The sequence below is a fragment of the Sphaeramia orbicularis genome, chromosome 1, assembly GCF_902148855.1.
Source record: "Sphaeramia orbicularis chromosome 1, fSphaOr1.1, whole genome shotgun sequence".
Classification (NCBI taxonomy): Eukaryota; Metazoa; Chordata; class Actinopteri; order Kurtiformes; family Apogonidae; genus Sphaeramia; species Sphaeramia orbicularis.
The window spans coordinates 51,665,196-51,681,095 of record NC_043957.1 but is presented as its reverse complement, the minus strand read 5'-3'; the positions used below and the strand labels follow the sequence as shown (position 1 = coordinate 51,681,095).

At 36.0% G+C, this 15,900-nt stretch overlaps 1 protein-coding gene across 1 annotated transcript in view; it reads left to right on the top strand.

Moving 5' to 3' along the window:
• The window catches only part of gatb (glutamyl-tRNA(Gln) amidotransferase, subunit B), a 34,830-nt gene extending 26,528 nt beyond the window's left edge, over window positions 1–8,302 (top strand). Inside the window, exons 11-13 of the mRNA XM_030146994.1 lie at window positions 2,108–2,186; window positions 2,289–2,423; window positions 7,905–8,302. Coding sequence (XP_030002854.1) covers window positions 2,108–2,186; window positions 2,289–2,423; window positions 7,905–8,033 — 343 coding nt within the window. The 3' untranslated portion in view covers window positions 8,034–8,302. The remainder of the gene's footprint in view (window positions 1–2,107; window positions 2,187–2,288; window positions 2,424–7,904) is intronic.
• Window positions 8,303–15,900: the final 7,598 nt, after the last annotated feature.

Sequence of the window (15,900 nt, the reverse complement as noted above, 5' to 3'; positions counted from 1 at the left end):
GAGTTAGCGTCACGCATTAACAAATGGGGCAGTTGATCCGATAGTGACAGACCACAGAACCAACCCATAAAGATGGAAGACGATAAACAGCACATTGGCCCTCTGGATGGAAATATAAGGACAAAAACCAAGATGGAACAGTTGTTTCAAGTTCTTTTATTGAAAATGTTGAAGGTGTTTAATAAACACGTTAAGTGCATATATAGTCCCTCCTTTCTTGAGTCTGTTTGCTCATGCAAAAAGAAACGCGATTAATATAGATTAAGAATGTATGATATTTAATCATGATTAATTGAAATTAATCCACAGTAACCCTGTGATTAATCTGATTAAAAATTTTGATTGTTTGACAGCACTACTAATTACATATAATGTTAATATCATAATACAACGTACATCTTTGTGATAAAAAGTGAAAATCAGGACTATACGTATGCTTTCCTGTAGATGTGTATTTTACCCTTTAGTCAGTGGCTTGAATGACTCTTAGTATTATTAGATTCTCCACAAATAACGGTGGGAGTGTTGAATGTCACACAGCGGTAACCTCTGTGAGGTAATAAATCATTAGATTTTCCCTAATTTCATATGTCTGATGACGAGAAAACACATGCCGCAGTCTGACAGTCCATCAGACAAGTCGGTTTTGACAAATCCATTTTGATTTGTCAGCTCATACTTTCTGAACGTAGCTGTTGTTTTGATTACTCGCTGCTGAGGGCCTGTTTGCAGGAACATGTTGGGTTCTGTAAATGGCCCAAAACACTCCAAAAATTGACTAAAGCTGTTTTGATATATTCTGTGTCAAAGAGAAATCGCTGTGGTACCTTTGACACTTGCTTTTCAGCAAACACAAAGATGCCGATTTAGCCATTGGCTATGAGAAAATAGCACCAGCTGTCTCCCACTGTTTCTGTTTATGGCATACTGTGATTTTAAATATCAGACAGTTATTTCAACTCATTTTATTTTAGCAATCCTGTTTAAATGGCAGTTTAATGGAGTCTGTCTGTGTAACTGGGGGTCAGTTGATTTACATCTGCAGAAATTTCACTTCAACGTGCTGAGTCCAAAACAGATTAAATGAATCATTTAAAAGAAAAACTGTGTGCTTTAAAAAGTGAAACAAATGGAAGCGGGTGGTGGACTAACATCAGCAGAGATGCTGAGAGCTTTATCTAGTATTCCCAGACTGTTGTGTACGAGCAAACTAGAAACAGACTGGTGTTTATGTGGATATTGTTGAAAGGCAAGGAGTGAAAAAAAAAAACGAAGGGAAGAAGACTCAGAGAAACCGTCAGGGTGCTTGGAGGAAAATTGGAAGCTTTGATGCAGAGTACAACACACTTCTGAATAGTTTTGGAAACGGCTGCAAGGATGATCTTTTCTGATTTAATGATGTTAATTTTTTGCAACATTTAATGCTTCGTGTGGCCCTCTGGCTAGGCTTTTGAGAGAGATAAATGAAATGAGAGATTTGGAGGAGCAGTGGTCAGAAAGTCACAGAGGTAAAACTCCAGACATGTCATTAAGAAAGAGCGGCTCAGATGAGTCACGCTTCCTGGGTTTCCACTTAGGAAAGTTGCCGCTTATGCTGCCGGCTGCTTATGAGTGAAACTCAACAGCAAGTCCAGTGGCAGATTTATGGCAGCATGATGACAGAAATGTGAAATATCTCAGCAAGCCTACAGTAATACGATGTAGAAATGTGAAAGATTTGACACAAATATAATGAGGATTCTCTATTTGACATGTAAACAGTTGCCAAAGAAAGGTGGGGTTGTGAAGATGGATACTTTTCATCAGTTTTGTTTGGTTTTTGTTTTTTAATGTCCAGTCCTGGTTTGAAGGAGATTTAGTTCAGAAAACTCTGTCTCCACTTAATATATTCTAACAAGCTTTTTGATTCTGTTTGTCTGGTAGCCTGGGGAATAAACAAGCAGACATAGGGAAGACAAACAACATTACAGGCAAATCACAAATGTTGATAGACTCCTTCGTCCTTTCGATCTGACACTGCCTCTCCCTCTCCTATTCCATCTCCATTTGTATGACAATTCTTCAATCCATTAACATGTAATTGAATTACCGCTTCATTCAATTTTAGCCCAATCTCAGCGTCTGCCCTGGCTGAGCTGCTGGAACTCCAGGAAACAGGACGCATCTCATCCTCGGTCGCCAAGCAGGCCAGTATTCTGTTGCAACACGCCATGCAATTATCGTACACACTCTCCGGCCGGTGCTTGTTTGTCTTCGGGGTCTCACCGGTGTCATGTCTCGATTCTTAGGTGTTTCAGGAGATGTGGACGTCGTCAGGTAAGACGGCCCCGCAGATTATCCAAGAAAAGGACCTGGGGCTTGTTAGCGATGCTGAGCAGCTGCACAACATCTGTCAGAAAGTTGTGGACTCGAACCCTGATGAGGTGAGGATATGCAGTTCTGAGCATTTGAAGAATTATTCCGATCCTTTCACTCAGCGATGTTGATCAGTGGTTTTTGAGCTTTAACCAGAATCGTATGACTCTTTTAATGAAAGATATCAGTACTGGTGGTTATGCACAGGAATAAGCCATGAGCTGTTATGAAGGCGCTGTGTCCGTCGTCGCTGTTGTCGTCGTTGTCGTTGTCGTCGTCATTGTCGTCGTCGTTGTCGTTGTCGTCGTCGTTGTCGTCGTTGTCCTTGTCTTTGTTGTCGTCGTCTTCATTGTCGTCGTCTTTCTCATCTTTGTCATAGACTTCGTTGTCGTCTTCATCATTGTCTTCATCATTGTCTTTATCTTCAGTGGCGCCCACTTCGTTGTCGTCGGCTTCATCAGCTTCGTTGGCTTCCTCTTCATTAGCAATTCCTTCAAACATCTTCTCCAACAAAACTACTGGTCGGATTAATTTCAAATTTTACCTGTAGCTTCCTTGGGACAATTTCTACAAAGTCTTTTCACATTTTTCAGAAATTTTGATTTTTGAATTTTTGAAATATTAAAAATTTGCCTTTACTTCGAATGGTCCATATTTTAATGGCTTGTTACATGGAAATGGCTACAGATATCAATATAGTTACTATTGAGCACTGATAAAAGTCATATATAGACTTAAATTTAATTTTGTTGAGTTCTCCTCTAGTGAAAATACCACCTACTTCTATTGATCTCCAACACCCAGACCACAGGACTCTAACATAGCAGCAGAACCTGACAAGCTCACACATTCAACTTGTTATTGATTTTTGATGGAACATGATGGTGAGATACAGATCAACCCTATTTCTGAGTAATGACACCAGAAAGGTCATTTTGAGCACTGGCCCTTTAAAAACAAATGAGCCACTTCAAGCCCCACCCCCTCCAGGTTGTTGACCGTGCTTTCTTTCCCGTTCGGCCACTTGTGTTTGTTAATTCAACCAACAACTGAACATTTTAGGTAATCGGCTTGAATTTTGGACATATTTTCAGTATGGACTACAACCGCTGCTGCTGACAAACAATTATGTCATACTCTGAGAAATGTTGTTTGGAAATCTTGACCTTATATGTGCAAATGTTGTGACATAATTAGTTATAGATGTTAACAAATTAAGCAGGAATTAAAACAGGTTGTAGAAATCCACTCAATTTTTGCCAGAGTGAATTTTAAAGATAGCTTTGCAGCACCTGGAGGGTTCAAATTCAAACTTTATGAACTATTAGGGTCCAAATACACAAATAAATGAACCAAAGACTAATAAAAGTGGGTTTAGCAAAATATGACCCCTTTAAGCATTCCCAACCATTTCATGGCTTAGAGTTACTTCTGGTTTTGTTTTTGTACAAGTCTTTGCTGTGAAATTTGCATAAAAAATCTGTGTAACTGCCACTAATCACAGTTGTTCAGTCACATTCTGCCAAGGTTCAATCCCAATTCACCCCTTGGCCCCTCCCCCTTACCCCTACCCCTCTGTTTTGTGCGTACATGTGAAGGAGTAGTGTTGTCCTGATTCTTAATTAGACAGAGGGGAAGGGCTGTTTGACCCTCAAAACTGAGATTTTTCAGGACCACACTACGAACGGAGGGGTAGAAGAAATTTCCCATAATTCTGTTTGAATCATTGGCAAGATGGAGGTAAACACAGCTAAAAAGTGCAGCAGTGTGATGAAAGAAACACACAAATGTACGTATTTTCTTCGTTAACAACTTAATCATTTGATCGACTGTTTAATTCCGTTTCAGTGTCTTATAGATCGCATTTCTGCAGTTTATAGTCGAGAGCTGCAAAAAGACGACCAAAGCCCATGCAAAAGAAACGGTTACAGCTACTGATGGCATGATGAATACTTTCAGAAGCAAAGTCGTCGCATCTGTTTATAGCGGCATCGATGACTGCTGGTGACGTAACAGGTCACGAAGGGTTGTCCCATTTCATAGGGGAATGTTTCAACTCCTAACCCTTGCAACTCTGTTTCAAGGAGTAGTGCCAAGTGCAAGGGCCGAGGGGGGAGGGTAAGGGGGGAGGGCCAAGGGGTGAACTGGGATTGGGCCCAAGTTTCAGTCCTTTTAAAACAGGTCAGAGTGAATGTATTTTATTTCTGTGTCTCAACCACTGGGCTCACACACAGACAGTAATTTTGCCTCATAAAAAAGCTGACTCACATTCTGAATTTTTTTATTAGTCTTAAACTAAAATAAGGTGTGAAATCTCCACAACACAACAACACAGGAAGTAGAAGTACAGGTTTTATTGGGGAACATGGGTAGGTTTAAGACTGGCTCAGGGCTATCGCTCCCAGTAGGGATGGACTGTTTGAGGGTGAGAAAATGAGCTGAAAATATTCTAAAGTGTCCATGTAAATTGATACTTATTTTTAGACAGTCCATTATTAACCCATAAAGACCCAAACATTCAACCAAAAGCATCTACTGATATAAAATGTTTAATAACTGTTGAACCACTAATTCTATGAATAAATATAAGTAATTGGTGTAAAATACAGTTTGTCATCTTTTCATGGTCATCAGATATGACCCATTTGGACGTTCACAGTCATCTTCTACAACACTGATTCACCAGTAAAACTGATGGAGTTGGATCAATGACAGTGGATGGAGACACTTGGTTTATGTTCAGTTAATGATATTTTTACTGTATAGTAGTCAGTTTTTCTTCAGTTTTTTCTGTTTTTGACATAATAACCCCCAACTTTACTATGAGCTTTTATAAACATCTACATGATCAGTAAATTGAATATAGGAAAATACCTGATTTTCACTGAAAAAATGCAAACCACAGAGGATAATATTACAATAAATGGTGATAAATCACTTCAGAAAAATGTTAATTACAGAGAAAAAAATAATTTTGGAACTGCTGCAATAGTAACACTGGGTCTTTATGGGTTAAGTGGTAAAATGTCCAACGTAATCCCTCAGAGCCTCATATTCTACATAAATGTCTTGTGATTTTCTGTCATTCTGTCTCTGACCTACACCTGTGGACCAACCACACCTGACACCACACTTTCACCTTCTTCATGACTTTGCAACAGCTTTCAGAATCATGCAGTGGGTGAAGATAGTCAGAACAGGTGTAAAGTTATATTATTTGACTAAAAGTAGTAAAAGCTGACTGTGAAAATACTCCTCTTCAAATAAAAATTTTACTTAAAGGTTTAACATCTAATATTTAGTGACATGTAGGTTTCAGTTTGCAGATATCTGGTCCTTGTTTGAGCCAATGTTTGGTTCATCTAATCTGGGTTGAGGCAGTAACTCCAGTCCACATTCTATCTTAATAGGTGATAATAAGGCACTTTTTAATGCTTGATGTTGCCTCCCATAAGATACTAAGGTACTGCACAAACTTGGCAGTGTAGATGTAAGCAGTCCATTTTAAGATAACAAAAGCACAAAGATTCTTAATTTCAGGCCATTATCCACTAATGGAGTCATTACTGCAGTTAGATCCTCCCAAATCTCACACACTGAACCTTTGGGAAAGGGGAAAATTATGAACTCCTTTATCTGGACAGAAGCTGCAAAAATTTGTAGTGAAGAGAATTTATCATGAAATGTAGAGCTAAATATTCATGGAGTAGAAGTATCAAAGTACAAGTACCTCACATTTGTACTTGATTGAAAGTAGGGCTACGCGATTCATTGATTTTAAATCGAAATCAGATTTTTAAAATTAGGACGATTTTTAAAAAAGGGAAATTGTCAAATCGATTTCATCTCTCTTCAGAGCCGTGTGCCTCTGGGTTACCATAGGCTCCTCCTCCTCCTATATTTGAGCGCAGTCTTTCACAGAAGTCCATGTAATGACCACGGACGTTAAATCTGTGATGGGTCCGCAGTAGTGATACCAATGTAAGCCATGGTCCACGCACGGATCCCCCAGTTCCAATATAACTGCATGGGGATCAGTCATCTTACGTTGTCCTGCACAGATCTGTACCGTACTGTCTTGTCCTGATCTGAGTCTGGGTTGGGGGGGCAGCAGCCTCAGCAGAGGGGCCCAGACAGCCCTCTGCCCAGACACATCCACCAGCTCTGGGGGAATCCTGAGGTGTTCCCAGGCCAGCCCACAGATGTAATCCCTCCAGCATGTACTGGGTCGGTCTGCTTCCATGGACAGATCCCCCAATTTAACCCTTTCATGCACAAATTATGAGAACTTTAATCAAAATTTTTTCCTGAGTGTTTTTATTCCTCTTTAGGCATGAAAAAAAAACAATGTGATTGAAAATTTTCTTCTGAAAAATAAATAAAAAATAAATAAATTAATTAAAAAAAAAAAAAAAAAAAAAAATTAAAAATACATTTAAAAAAAAGTAATACTGACAAAAAAATTTTTATGAACCTATTTTTCATGAAGTTGCAAAAATATCCACTCAGCTGGACACCACACGTTTAATTTTTGACACACAGAAACATGTACTTACTGATAAATTGTGTGAAAACTGTGGGGAGGGCTTGTGATTCTGGGGGTTTATCCTCAGGAGAGATCTACATAATGTTACCAATTCATGTCAGAAAAGATATGTAGTGTCTTAAAACTTTAATAAAGATATGTGTATAAAAAAAAAAAAAAAAAGAACAATAAAATCTATGAATATACAATAGAACAGCTGTAGAATAGCTGTCTGCTGTAGTGACCACTATGCATGAAAGGGTTAAATATAACCTCGTGGTGATCATGCATCTTATGTGGTCCAAACACGCACACATGACTGATGCCTGTCACTGACTTACATTGGTATAACTTCTTTCTCGGGTGCCAATAAGGGGGGGGGGGGGGGGGGGGGGGGCTTAACATGACAAATTCATGGGGCCCAGCATTTTTGGGGGGCCCATAGAGCAGAGGAGGGGGTCTAGTGGACACAGGCTAGAAGTTGTGAAAATGTCCTGTAAGATCCGCTGTATAAGAGAGACATAGAAGTCAGGATCAGATGTTCAAAGTGTGTTAAGCTTCAGTTTTGTTTAGTGCAAGTGACGTTATGTGTGGATCCCCCCCAACCCTTTTTCCGACAGATATAATCCCTCCAGCATGTACTGGGTCGGTCTACTTCCACGCACAGATCCCCCAATTTAAATATAACCACATGGGGATCACGCATCTTACGTGGTCCACACACGCACACATGACTGATGCCTGTCACTGACTTTACATTGGTGTCATTTCTGTGGGCCCATCACATGATACCATCACAGATTTAAGGTAGGGAGCAGTGCCTTGCTTTGTGGGCTGCTCACGAAAACGACACGCTGACTTCTGTTGTCTTTTGTAGTTTTACCCAAAAATCGAAATCAAAAATTGAGTTTTTAGAGGAAAAAAATCGGGATCATGCAGCCCTAATTCAAAGTACCAACATAGTTGCACTCCATCACTCGCTCCTGCATTGTATCTGTTGAGACGTCTGTTGTTTTCTCTGTAGGTCCATGCCATCAGGAATGGGAACAAAAAAGTTCTGAACAAGCTGATGGGCTTAGTGCAGAAAGAGACCAAAGGACGAGCCGATCCGGTTCTGGTGAGGACGATTCTTCAAGAGAAGACTTCATCATGAATCACTGTCACACAGTCGTCTTCTAGATATCGAGTTCAGTTGTGTGTATTATGTTCTGCATGTTTGAGTGGAAGAAAAAAGACAAATAACAGATGTTTATGTGAATGTGAAGCAAAATAGAGAGCATAGACCTGATACACGTGCATCATTGTTGCTGCTAAAGCCTTGTCAACTTTGATACGTTACTTCATCTGTATTTATGATCACACTGCTGCTGGCTGTTCATGGAAACTGAAACATGTACCTTTTGTAAATAAAAATTTTTGACACAAAAACCCTTTATGTACACTCTTTACATACAGTCGCAGAAAAAATTATTAGACCATCAAACGTCATCAAAAACAATGGTTATACAATCAAGTATTCCTTGTGATCACAAAAATGGATGTCCTTATGTTTAGGGAAAAAATATGAAGCTAAATATAAGTATGAATAACCACATACATACAGTGTTTACACGATCTATATGTAATAACTGCAATGAAAAAGACCAAACAATGGCATTTATTACACATTAACGAGTGAATGATAATGTAAGTATTTTTACTAAAGTTCTGTAAGTTCAGGCACATAAATTGAAGTTGTGGGACTTGCAGTTGCAGAAAAAATTATTAGACCATCAAAAGTCATCAAAAACGACGGTTATGCAATCAAGTTCTAACTCCTGTGTGTATCATGTGACTAAAACAGACAGAAAAGAAAACATGGAATGTCTAAAAGCACTGTTTTTGGCAGTACAATGCCATAGATACTGATGTAAGAACTGAAGTGATTTTGGTTATTATCAAGAAAACATGGAAAATGGATAGATATCAACTCTGAAATTAAACTCTTATGAGCTATTTTTGTTGTTATCATTACATTTGTCCAAACAAATGTACCTGTAGTTGTACCAGGCATTAAAATGAACAAGAAATTGAAGAAAACAAGGGGTGGTCTAATTTTTTTTTTCGGGACTGTACATGTTGTTTTATCATCTTCCACTGTCATTTGTGAGTTATTAAATATGAAGACAAGATACAGTTTGGTATGTGCTGTTGGAGATACTTATCTCTGATTTATTATATTTAATATCCCCAGGTAATAGGGATATGTACTGTTTCAAGTACAGTACCTGTTTTACCCTTTTTTTGTGTTATAGAGTATTTTTGAATGTTTTGGGCTGTTTTTAATGCCAGGGTGTGTGGGTTTTTTTTTAAATTCTGTCTGTCCGTCCGTCCGTCCGTGAAAAAAGTACATTTAGTTTTTTAAAAATATTTTCTTTCTTAGGCATTTTTTTCATGATTATAGAGGACAAAAAACAAAACAAAAAACCAAGACAAATTTTGTGTAACAGACAAATCTATCTATCTATCTATCTATCTATCTATCTATCTATCTATCTATCTATCTATCTATCTATCTATCTATCTATCTATCTATCTATCTATCTATCTATCTATCTATCTATCTATCTCTTGAAAAAAAAAAGGACATTCAGTTTTTTTTTAAATATTTCCTTTCTTGGGCATTTTTTTCACAATTATTGAGAAGACAAAAAACTTCTGCTGCTGGCACCCTCAACCACTCTGTCTTTGTGGGAAAAAAAGCACCTAGATTAATAGTGATAGACTCGTCTAATGTTTCAAATAAATTAAATGACCCTGACTGGAAAGAGGGAAATTTCACTATTGATTCCTCTGAACAGATCTGCATATAATTCAGTTTAACCTGTTTCAGTTTAACTTTATGTACCATTGGCCACTGCCATATTGACCATTATGAGGCATTTGTGAGGCCTGAAAATCACACAGGCAGAAGATGAAAGTGCTGACATGACAGACTGTGTGTAATCTGAAGAGGCCACAGAGACCCTGTCCTTCAGAGATATCCAAAGAGGTGGAGAGCGATCAGTGAGCTCCCTCTGGTGGTTAAAGCACAGATGAAGCCCAGACTGAAGGTTTCCATCCACTAACTTCATCGACACAACGCCTCAAATCCTCCTTTAACTTGCACTTTGGATCTATGTATTAGTTTCAAATGCTGGTAGTTTCACGAGACCTACAGTACTGCGCAAAAGTTTTCGGTGGCCTTTAGATTTGTTGTTTTTACAGCGTTGATATGAATATGCATATTTATTTCTCAGTCCCTCTTCTTCAGATACAAGAAAATACAGTCGCGGAAAAAATTATTAGACCATCAAAAGTCATCAAAAACAAAGGTTATGCAATCAATTACTAACTCCTGTGTGTATCATGTGACTAAAATAGACAGAAAACAGGGAATGCCTAAAAGCACTGTTTTGTCAGTACAATGCCATAGATATTGATGTAAGAACTGAAGTGATTTTGGTTATTATCAAGAAAACATGGAAAATGGTTAGATATCAGCTCTGAAATTTACCCATAAAGATCCAGTGCTACTTTTGTGAGTGTCCAAATGAAATGTTCTCTAGATTTAACCTTTCTTTAATAATTTATTTCTGTTTATCATAATATTATCCTCTCCGTTTTTCAGTGAAAATCATGTATTTTCCAATATTTAATTTACTGATCATGTGCTTTAATCATCATGCTGATATTACATTTAAGGGTTATTCTATCAAAAACACAGAAAACTTAAGAAAAAGTTACTTTTTAAGTAAAGTATATCAATAACTGAACATAAACCAAATGTCTTCATTCACTGTCACTGATTTAACACCATGGGTTTTACTGGTGAATCAATGTTGTTGAAGATGACAGTGTTTTCATGTTCACTACGGAGCCTCTGAACGTCCAAACGGGTCATATCTGATGACCATGAAAAGATGACAAACTGTATTTTACACCAATTATTTACATGTATTGATAGGATTAATGGATTAACAGTGATTTACCTTTTTATATCAGTAAATTATTTTGGTCACTGGTAGATATTTGGGTCCTTATTGGTTAAACTCTTATGAGCTAGTTTTGTTGTTATCATAATATTTGTCAAAACAAATGTATCTTTAGTTGTACCAGGCATTAAAATAAACAAGAAATTGAAGAAAATAAGGGGTGGTTTCATAATTTTTTCCGTGACTGTACAGGAAATATGTGCACAGCCTTAAAAGACACACAACAATGGAAGTAAATGGGTTCTAAAGGTTAAAGTCAGTATTTAGTGTGACCCCTGACCCCATGACAAGAAGCAGCAAAAACCATTAGAAGCATCTGCATGTGTTAAATGAAACAAAATTTAAAAAAAAAACAAAGTGAGCGCCAAAAAAATTCATCTCGTCTGAACAAAAGGATTAAAGACTCTTCAGAGAGCACCTCCTGTCCTAGCACTTTCAAACATTCCATTTTAAATGCATTATTATGTTTATTCTGTTGTTTTACTTGTTTTTTTCACTGTTTTAATCATACAGCTGTTTTTATGTCTTTTTAATGTATTCTTCTATTTTAGTCTATCATTTTGCTTTTTTATTCTTCTGTACAACAGTTTTAATTGTACAGCTGTTTTATGTCTTTAATCTATTCTTGTATTTTTCTTTTATTTTTGGTTTTTCCCCTGTAAGTCTCTTTGGAAAAAAGCGTCTGCCAAATGCATGAATGTAAATGTAAAAGGAAGGTCACGCTAAATACGACCACTTTGGTTTCTAAGAAGCTGTCTTTTTGCTGCTGTACATACTTTACTGTAGTAAAGTTAATTACATGTGTATTAAAAGTTGATGTTTCCATGTACAAAGCAAAAAAAACAACTCAAATACTAATAGGTAATGAAAATGAAACCTGTCGGGCATAGATTCAGAAGTCCAGGTTTTCATTTTTGCTTTTAATGCCACACTAACAGCAGCTCTGTGCATGTTATTGGACTGTATTTTCATAAAATTTGGAGGCACAAATATTTACATTCCCCTGTGAGGTTGAATTATAATCATTTGGTGATACATTTAGTGCCCTCTTAGGCCAATTAAAACTTTATTTGGCCAATTATGTTTATGATTATACCTTTAAAATCCCATTAGCTGTGCTTTCTGTTTGGGTCTAATTAACAAATCGCTGCATATTAAACCTCTAATGTAAGATGCAGGTGTACACACGATAAATATTACACCTTAGCCTGTTAGCATAGCATTAGGCCTTAATTGTATTCTGACTTGAGCAGGGAGATGTATTCATAACTCACATGGCGAATCTCTACACACTAAATGTTCATTTACTAGAGGTTATCTTTATTAAAAAAGGCATATTTTTGGTCTCCGGTAACACAAAAAGTGAGCTTAACACCAACCTGCTCACATCTTAGGCAGAAAACAGAGGCCAAATAAAATCAGAATTTACTAGAACAGGACCTGGAACCAAACAGTGATAGATGCTGAACTGTGGATTTATAACAACAGTGAAAAATATGTGCATTACAAGCTGTGGAGTGACTTTCTAAAGCAGGACATAAAGGAAAGTATAAACATAAATAAACTTAAATAGAGGTATAAAAAATGATTTCTAAACAGGTATATGGAAGATGAGGGATACAAATAGTATTGTCCCAAATACCGTTCGTGGTTTCATGGAATTTAGAAAGAGTAATTATAATTTCAGAGATTTTCATATTTGTGAATGGACTAAAGCAGGGGTGGGCAATTAAGTTTCCTATGGGGCCACATGAGAAACTTTGACAGTTGTTAAGGGCCGGATCAATACACTTGCAGCTCTCCTTAATATCTCTCTCTCTCTCTCTCTCTCTCTCTCTCTCTCTCTCTCTCTCTCTCTCTCTCTCTCTCTCTATATATATATATATATATATATATATATATATATATATATATATATACATATACACACACACACATATATATATATATATATATATATATGTGTGTGTGTGTGTGTGTGTATATATATATATATATATATATACATACATACATACATATATACACACACACACATATATATATATAGATATAGATATAGATATAGATATAGATATAGATATAGATATAGATATAGATATAGATATATACAGGGTGGGGAAGCAAAATTCACAATATTTTGAGGCAGGGATTGAAAGACAGTGTATGACCAATTAGTTTATTGAAAGTCATGAGAATTTATTTGCCACAAGAAAATGTACATAATAGAAAATGTTTTTATTCTATGTGTCCTCCTTCTTTCTCAATAACTGCCTTCACACGCTTCCTGAAACTTGCGCAAGTGTTCCTCAAATATTGGGGTGACAACTTCTCCCATTCTTCTTTAATAGTATCTTCCAGACTTTCTGGTAATAGTTTTGCTCATAGTCATTCTCTTCTTTCCATTATAAACAGTCTTTATGGACACTCCAACTATTTTTGAAATCTCCTTTGGTGTGACGAGTGCATTCAGCAAATCACACACTCTTTGACGTTTGCTTTCCTGATTACTCATATGGGCAAAAGTTTGTGAAAAGGTATGGATAATAGTGTTAGGTATGATTATGACATCAATATATGTTTGGTTTCAAAACAACTGACGTAGTGCCTGCTGAGAAAAAACAACTAAATGTTCATTGTAAATTTTGCTTCCCCACCCTGTATACTTTACTATAATACAAAAACAGTAAATGCAACAATACAACAATAAAATGAAAACGTGGAGCACAGAATACAACTATTTAATGAATATTCGCAAAAAGACTTTTGAAAATGTGCAAAACCAGCTCCACATTAACTTTACATGAAAAACTATGACTGCATCCAGCTTTGTTTGTTTGCAGATCACAGTTCCTTTTCTTTTTCTTTACCTCTGACTTCAGTAAAGAAATACTTTCAAGTCCATGTCTTGTTAAAAACTCTGCATTCGGAATCAGTCGTTCTTTTTTTTTGCTGTTAGCTGACATCTTCATGAGCTGAAACTGACCAAAAAAACCAATCAGTGCATAAGCCTTATGGAGTACCGAAAGTACGTGTGAAAAAAAACCTGTAAATTAGCAGATCCTTCAAAATAAAAGCAGTGGCGTTGTATTGGTTACGTCTATTATGATGATATATATTTGCATTGACTTTTAATTTGCCAATGACCTCATGTGGGCCAGTTAGGGTCAGCTGTCGGGCTGCATGTGGCACCCGGGCCTTACAATGCCCAGGTCTGGACTAAAGGGAGGACAAATGTGAAGTCTAGATGGACTGGGGTTATGGGTTATGAAATTATGGAATGGACCTGATGATGAATTTAAGTTATTCACTCCTTTGGCAAAGTTAAAAAAAAAAAAAAAAAAAGTGCCTTGAATTTAAAATTATTTAGGAATGTTGACCTGAGATGGTAGATACGTATTTGTTGTTGATTTTTTTTTTTTTTTTTTTTTATGGTGTGAATGCTCAATGCTGTACACATTTAAGTCGATGTAAGCAGGGTATTAAGTGAAAAGGATAGGCAAAAAAAAAAAAAAAGCTTTTGCGTCTAGCCTATTCCTTTTTTGATTTTTATGTTTATTATGATTAATGTATTAAGTGCAATGATTGATGTACAAACCCAAATAAATTCATTCATTCATAACCTGCATAGCTTTAAGTGAAAAGGATAGACAAAAAAATTAAGCTTTTGCGTCTAGCCTATTCCTTTGTTGATTTTTATGTTTATTACGATTAATGTACTAAGTGCAATGATTGATGTACAAACCCAAATAAATTCATTCATTCATTCATTCATTCATTCATAACCTGCATAGCTTTAAGTGAAAAGGATAGGCAAAAAAAAAAAAGCTTTTGCGTCTAGCCTATTCCTTTTTTGATTTTTATGTTTATTACGATTAATGTACTAAGTGCAATGATTGATGTACAAACCCAAATAAATTCATTCATTCATTCATTCATTCATAACCTGCATAGCTTTAAGTGAAAAGGATAGACAAAAAAATTAAGCTTTTGCGTCTAGCCTATTCCTTTTTTGATTTTTATGTTTATTACGATTAATGTACTAAGTGCAATGATTGATGTACAAACCCAAATAAATTCATTCATTCATTCATTCATTCATTCATTCATAACCTGCATAGCTTTAAGTGAAAAGGATAGACAAAAAAAAATTAAGCTTTTGCGTCTAGCCTATTCCTTTTTTATTTTTATATTTATTACGATTAATGTATTAAGTGCAATGATTGATGTATAAACCCAAATAAATTCATTCATTCATTCATTCATAACCTGCATAGCTTTAAGTGAAAAGGATAGACAAAAAAATTAAGCTTTTGCGTCTAGCCTATTCCTTTGTTGATTTTTATGTTTATTACGATTAATGTACTAAGTGCAATGATTGATGTACAAACCCAAATAAATTCATTCATTCATTCATTCATTCATTCATAACCTGCATAGCTTTAAGTGAAAAGGATAGGCAAAAAAAAAAAAGCTTTTGCGTCTAGCCTATTCCTTTTTTGATTTTTATGTTTATTACGATTAATGTACTAAGTGCAATGACTGATGTACAAACCCAAATAAATTCATTCATTCATTCATTCATTCATAATCTGCATAGCTTTAAGTGAAAAGGATAGACAAAAAAATTAAGCTTTTGCGTCTAGCCTATTCCTTTTTTGATTTTTATGTTTATTACGATTAATGTACTAAGTGCAATGATTGATGTACAAACCCAAATAAATTCATTCATTCATTCATTCATTCATAACCTGCATAGCTTTAAGTGAAAAGGATAGACAAAAAAATTAAGCTTTTGCGTCTAGCCTATTCCTTTTTTGATTTTTATGTTTATTACGATTAATGTACTAAGTGCAATGATTGATGTACAAACTCAAATAAATTCATTCATTCATTCATTCATTCATTCATTCATAACCTGCATAGCTTTAAGTGAAAAGGATAGACAAAAAAAATTAAGCTTTTGCGTCTAGCCTATTCCTTTTTTTATTTTTGTTTATTACGATT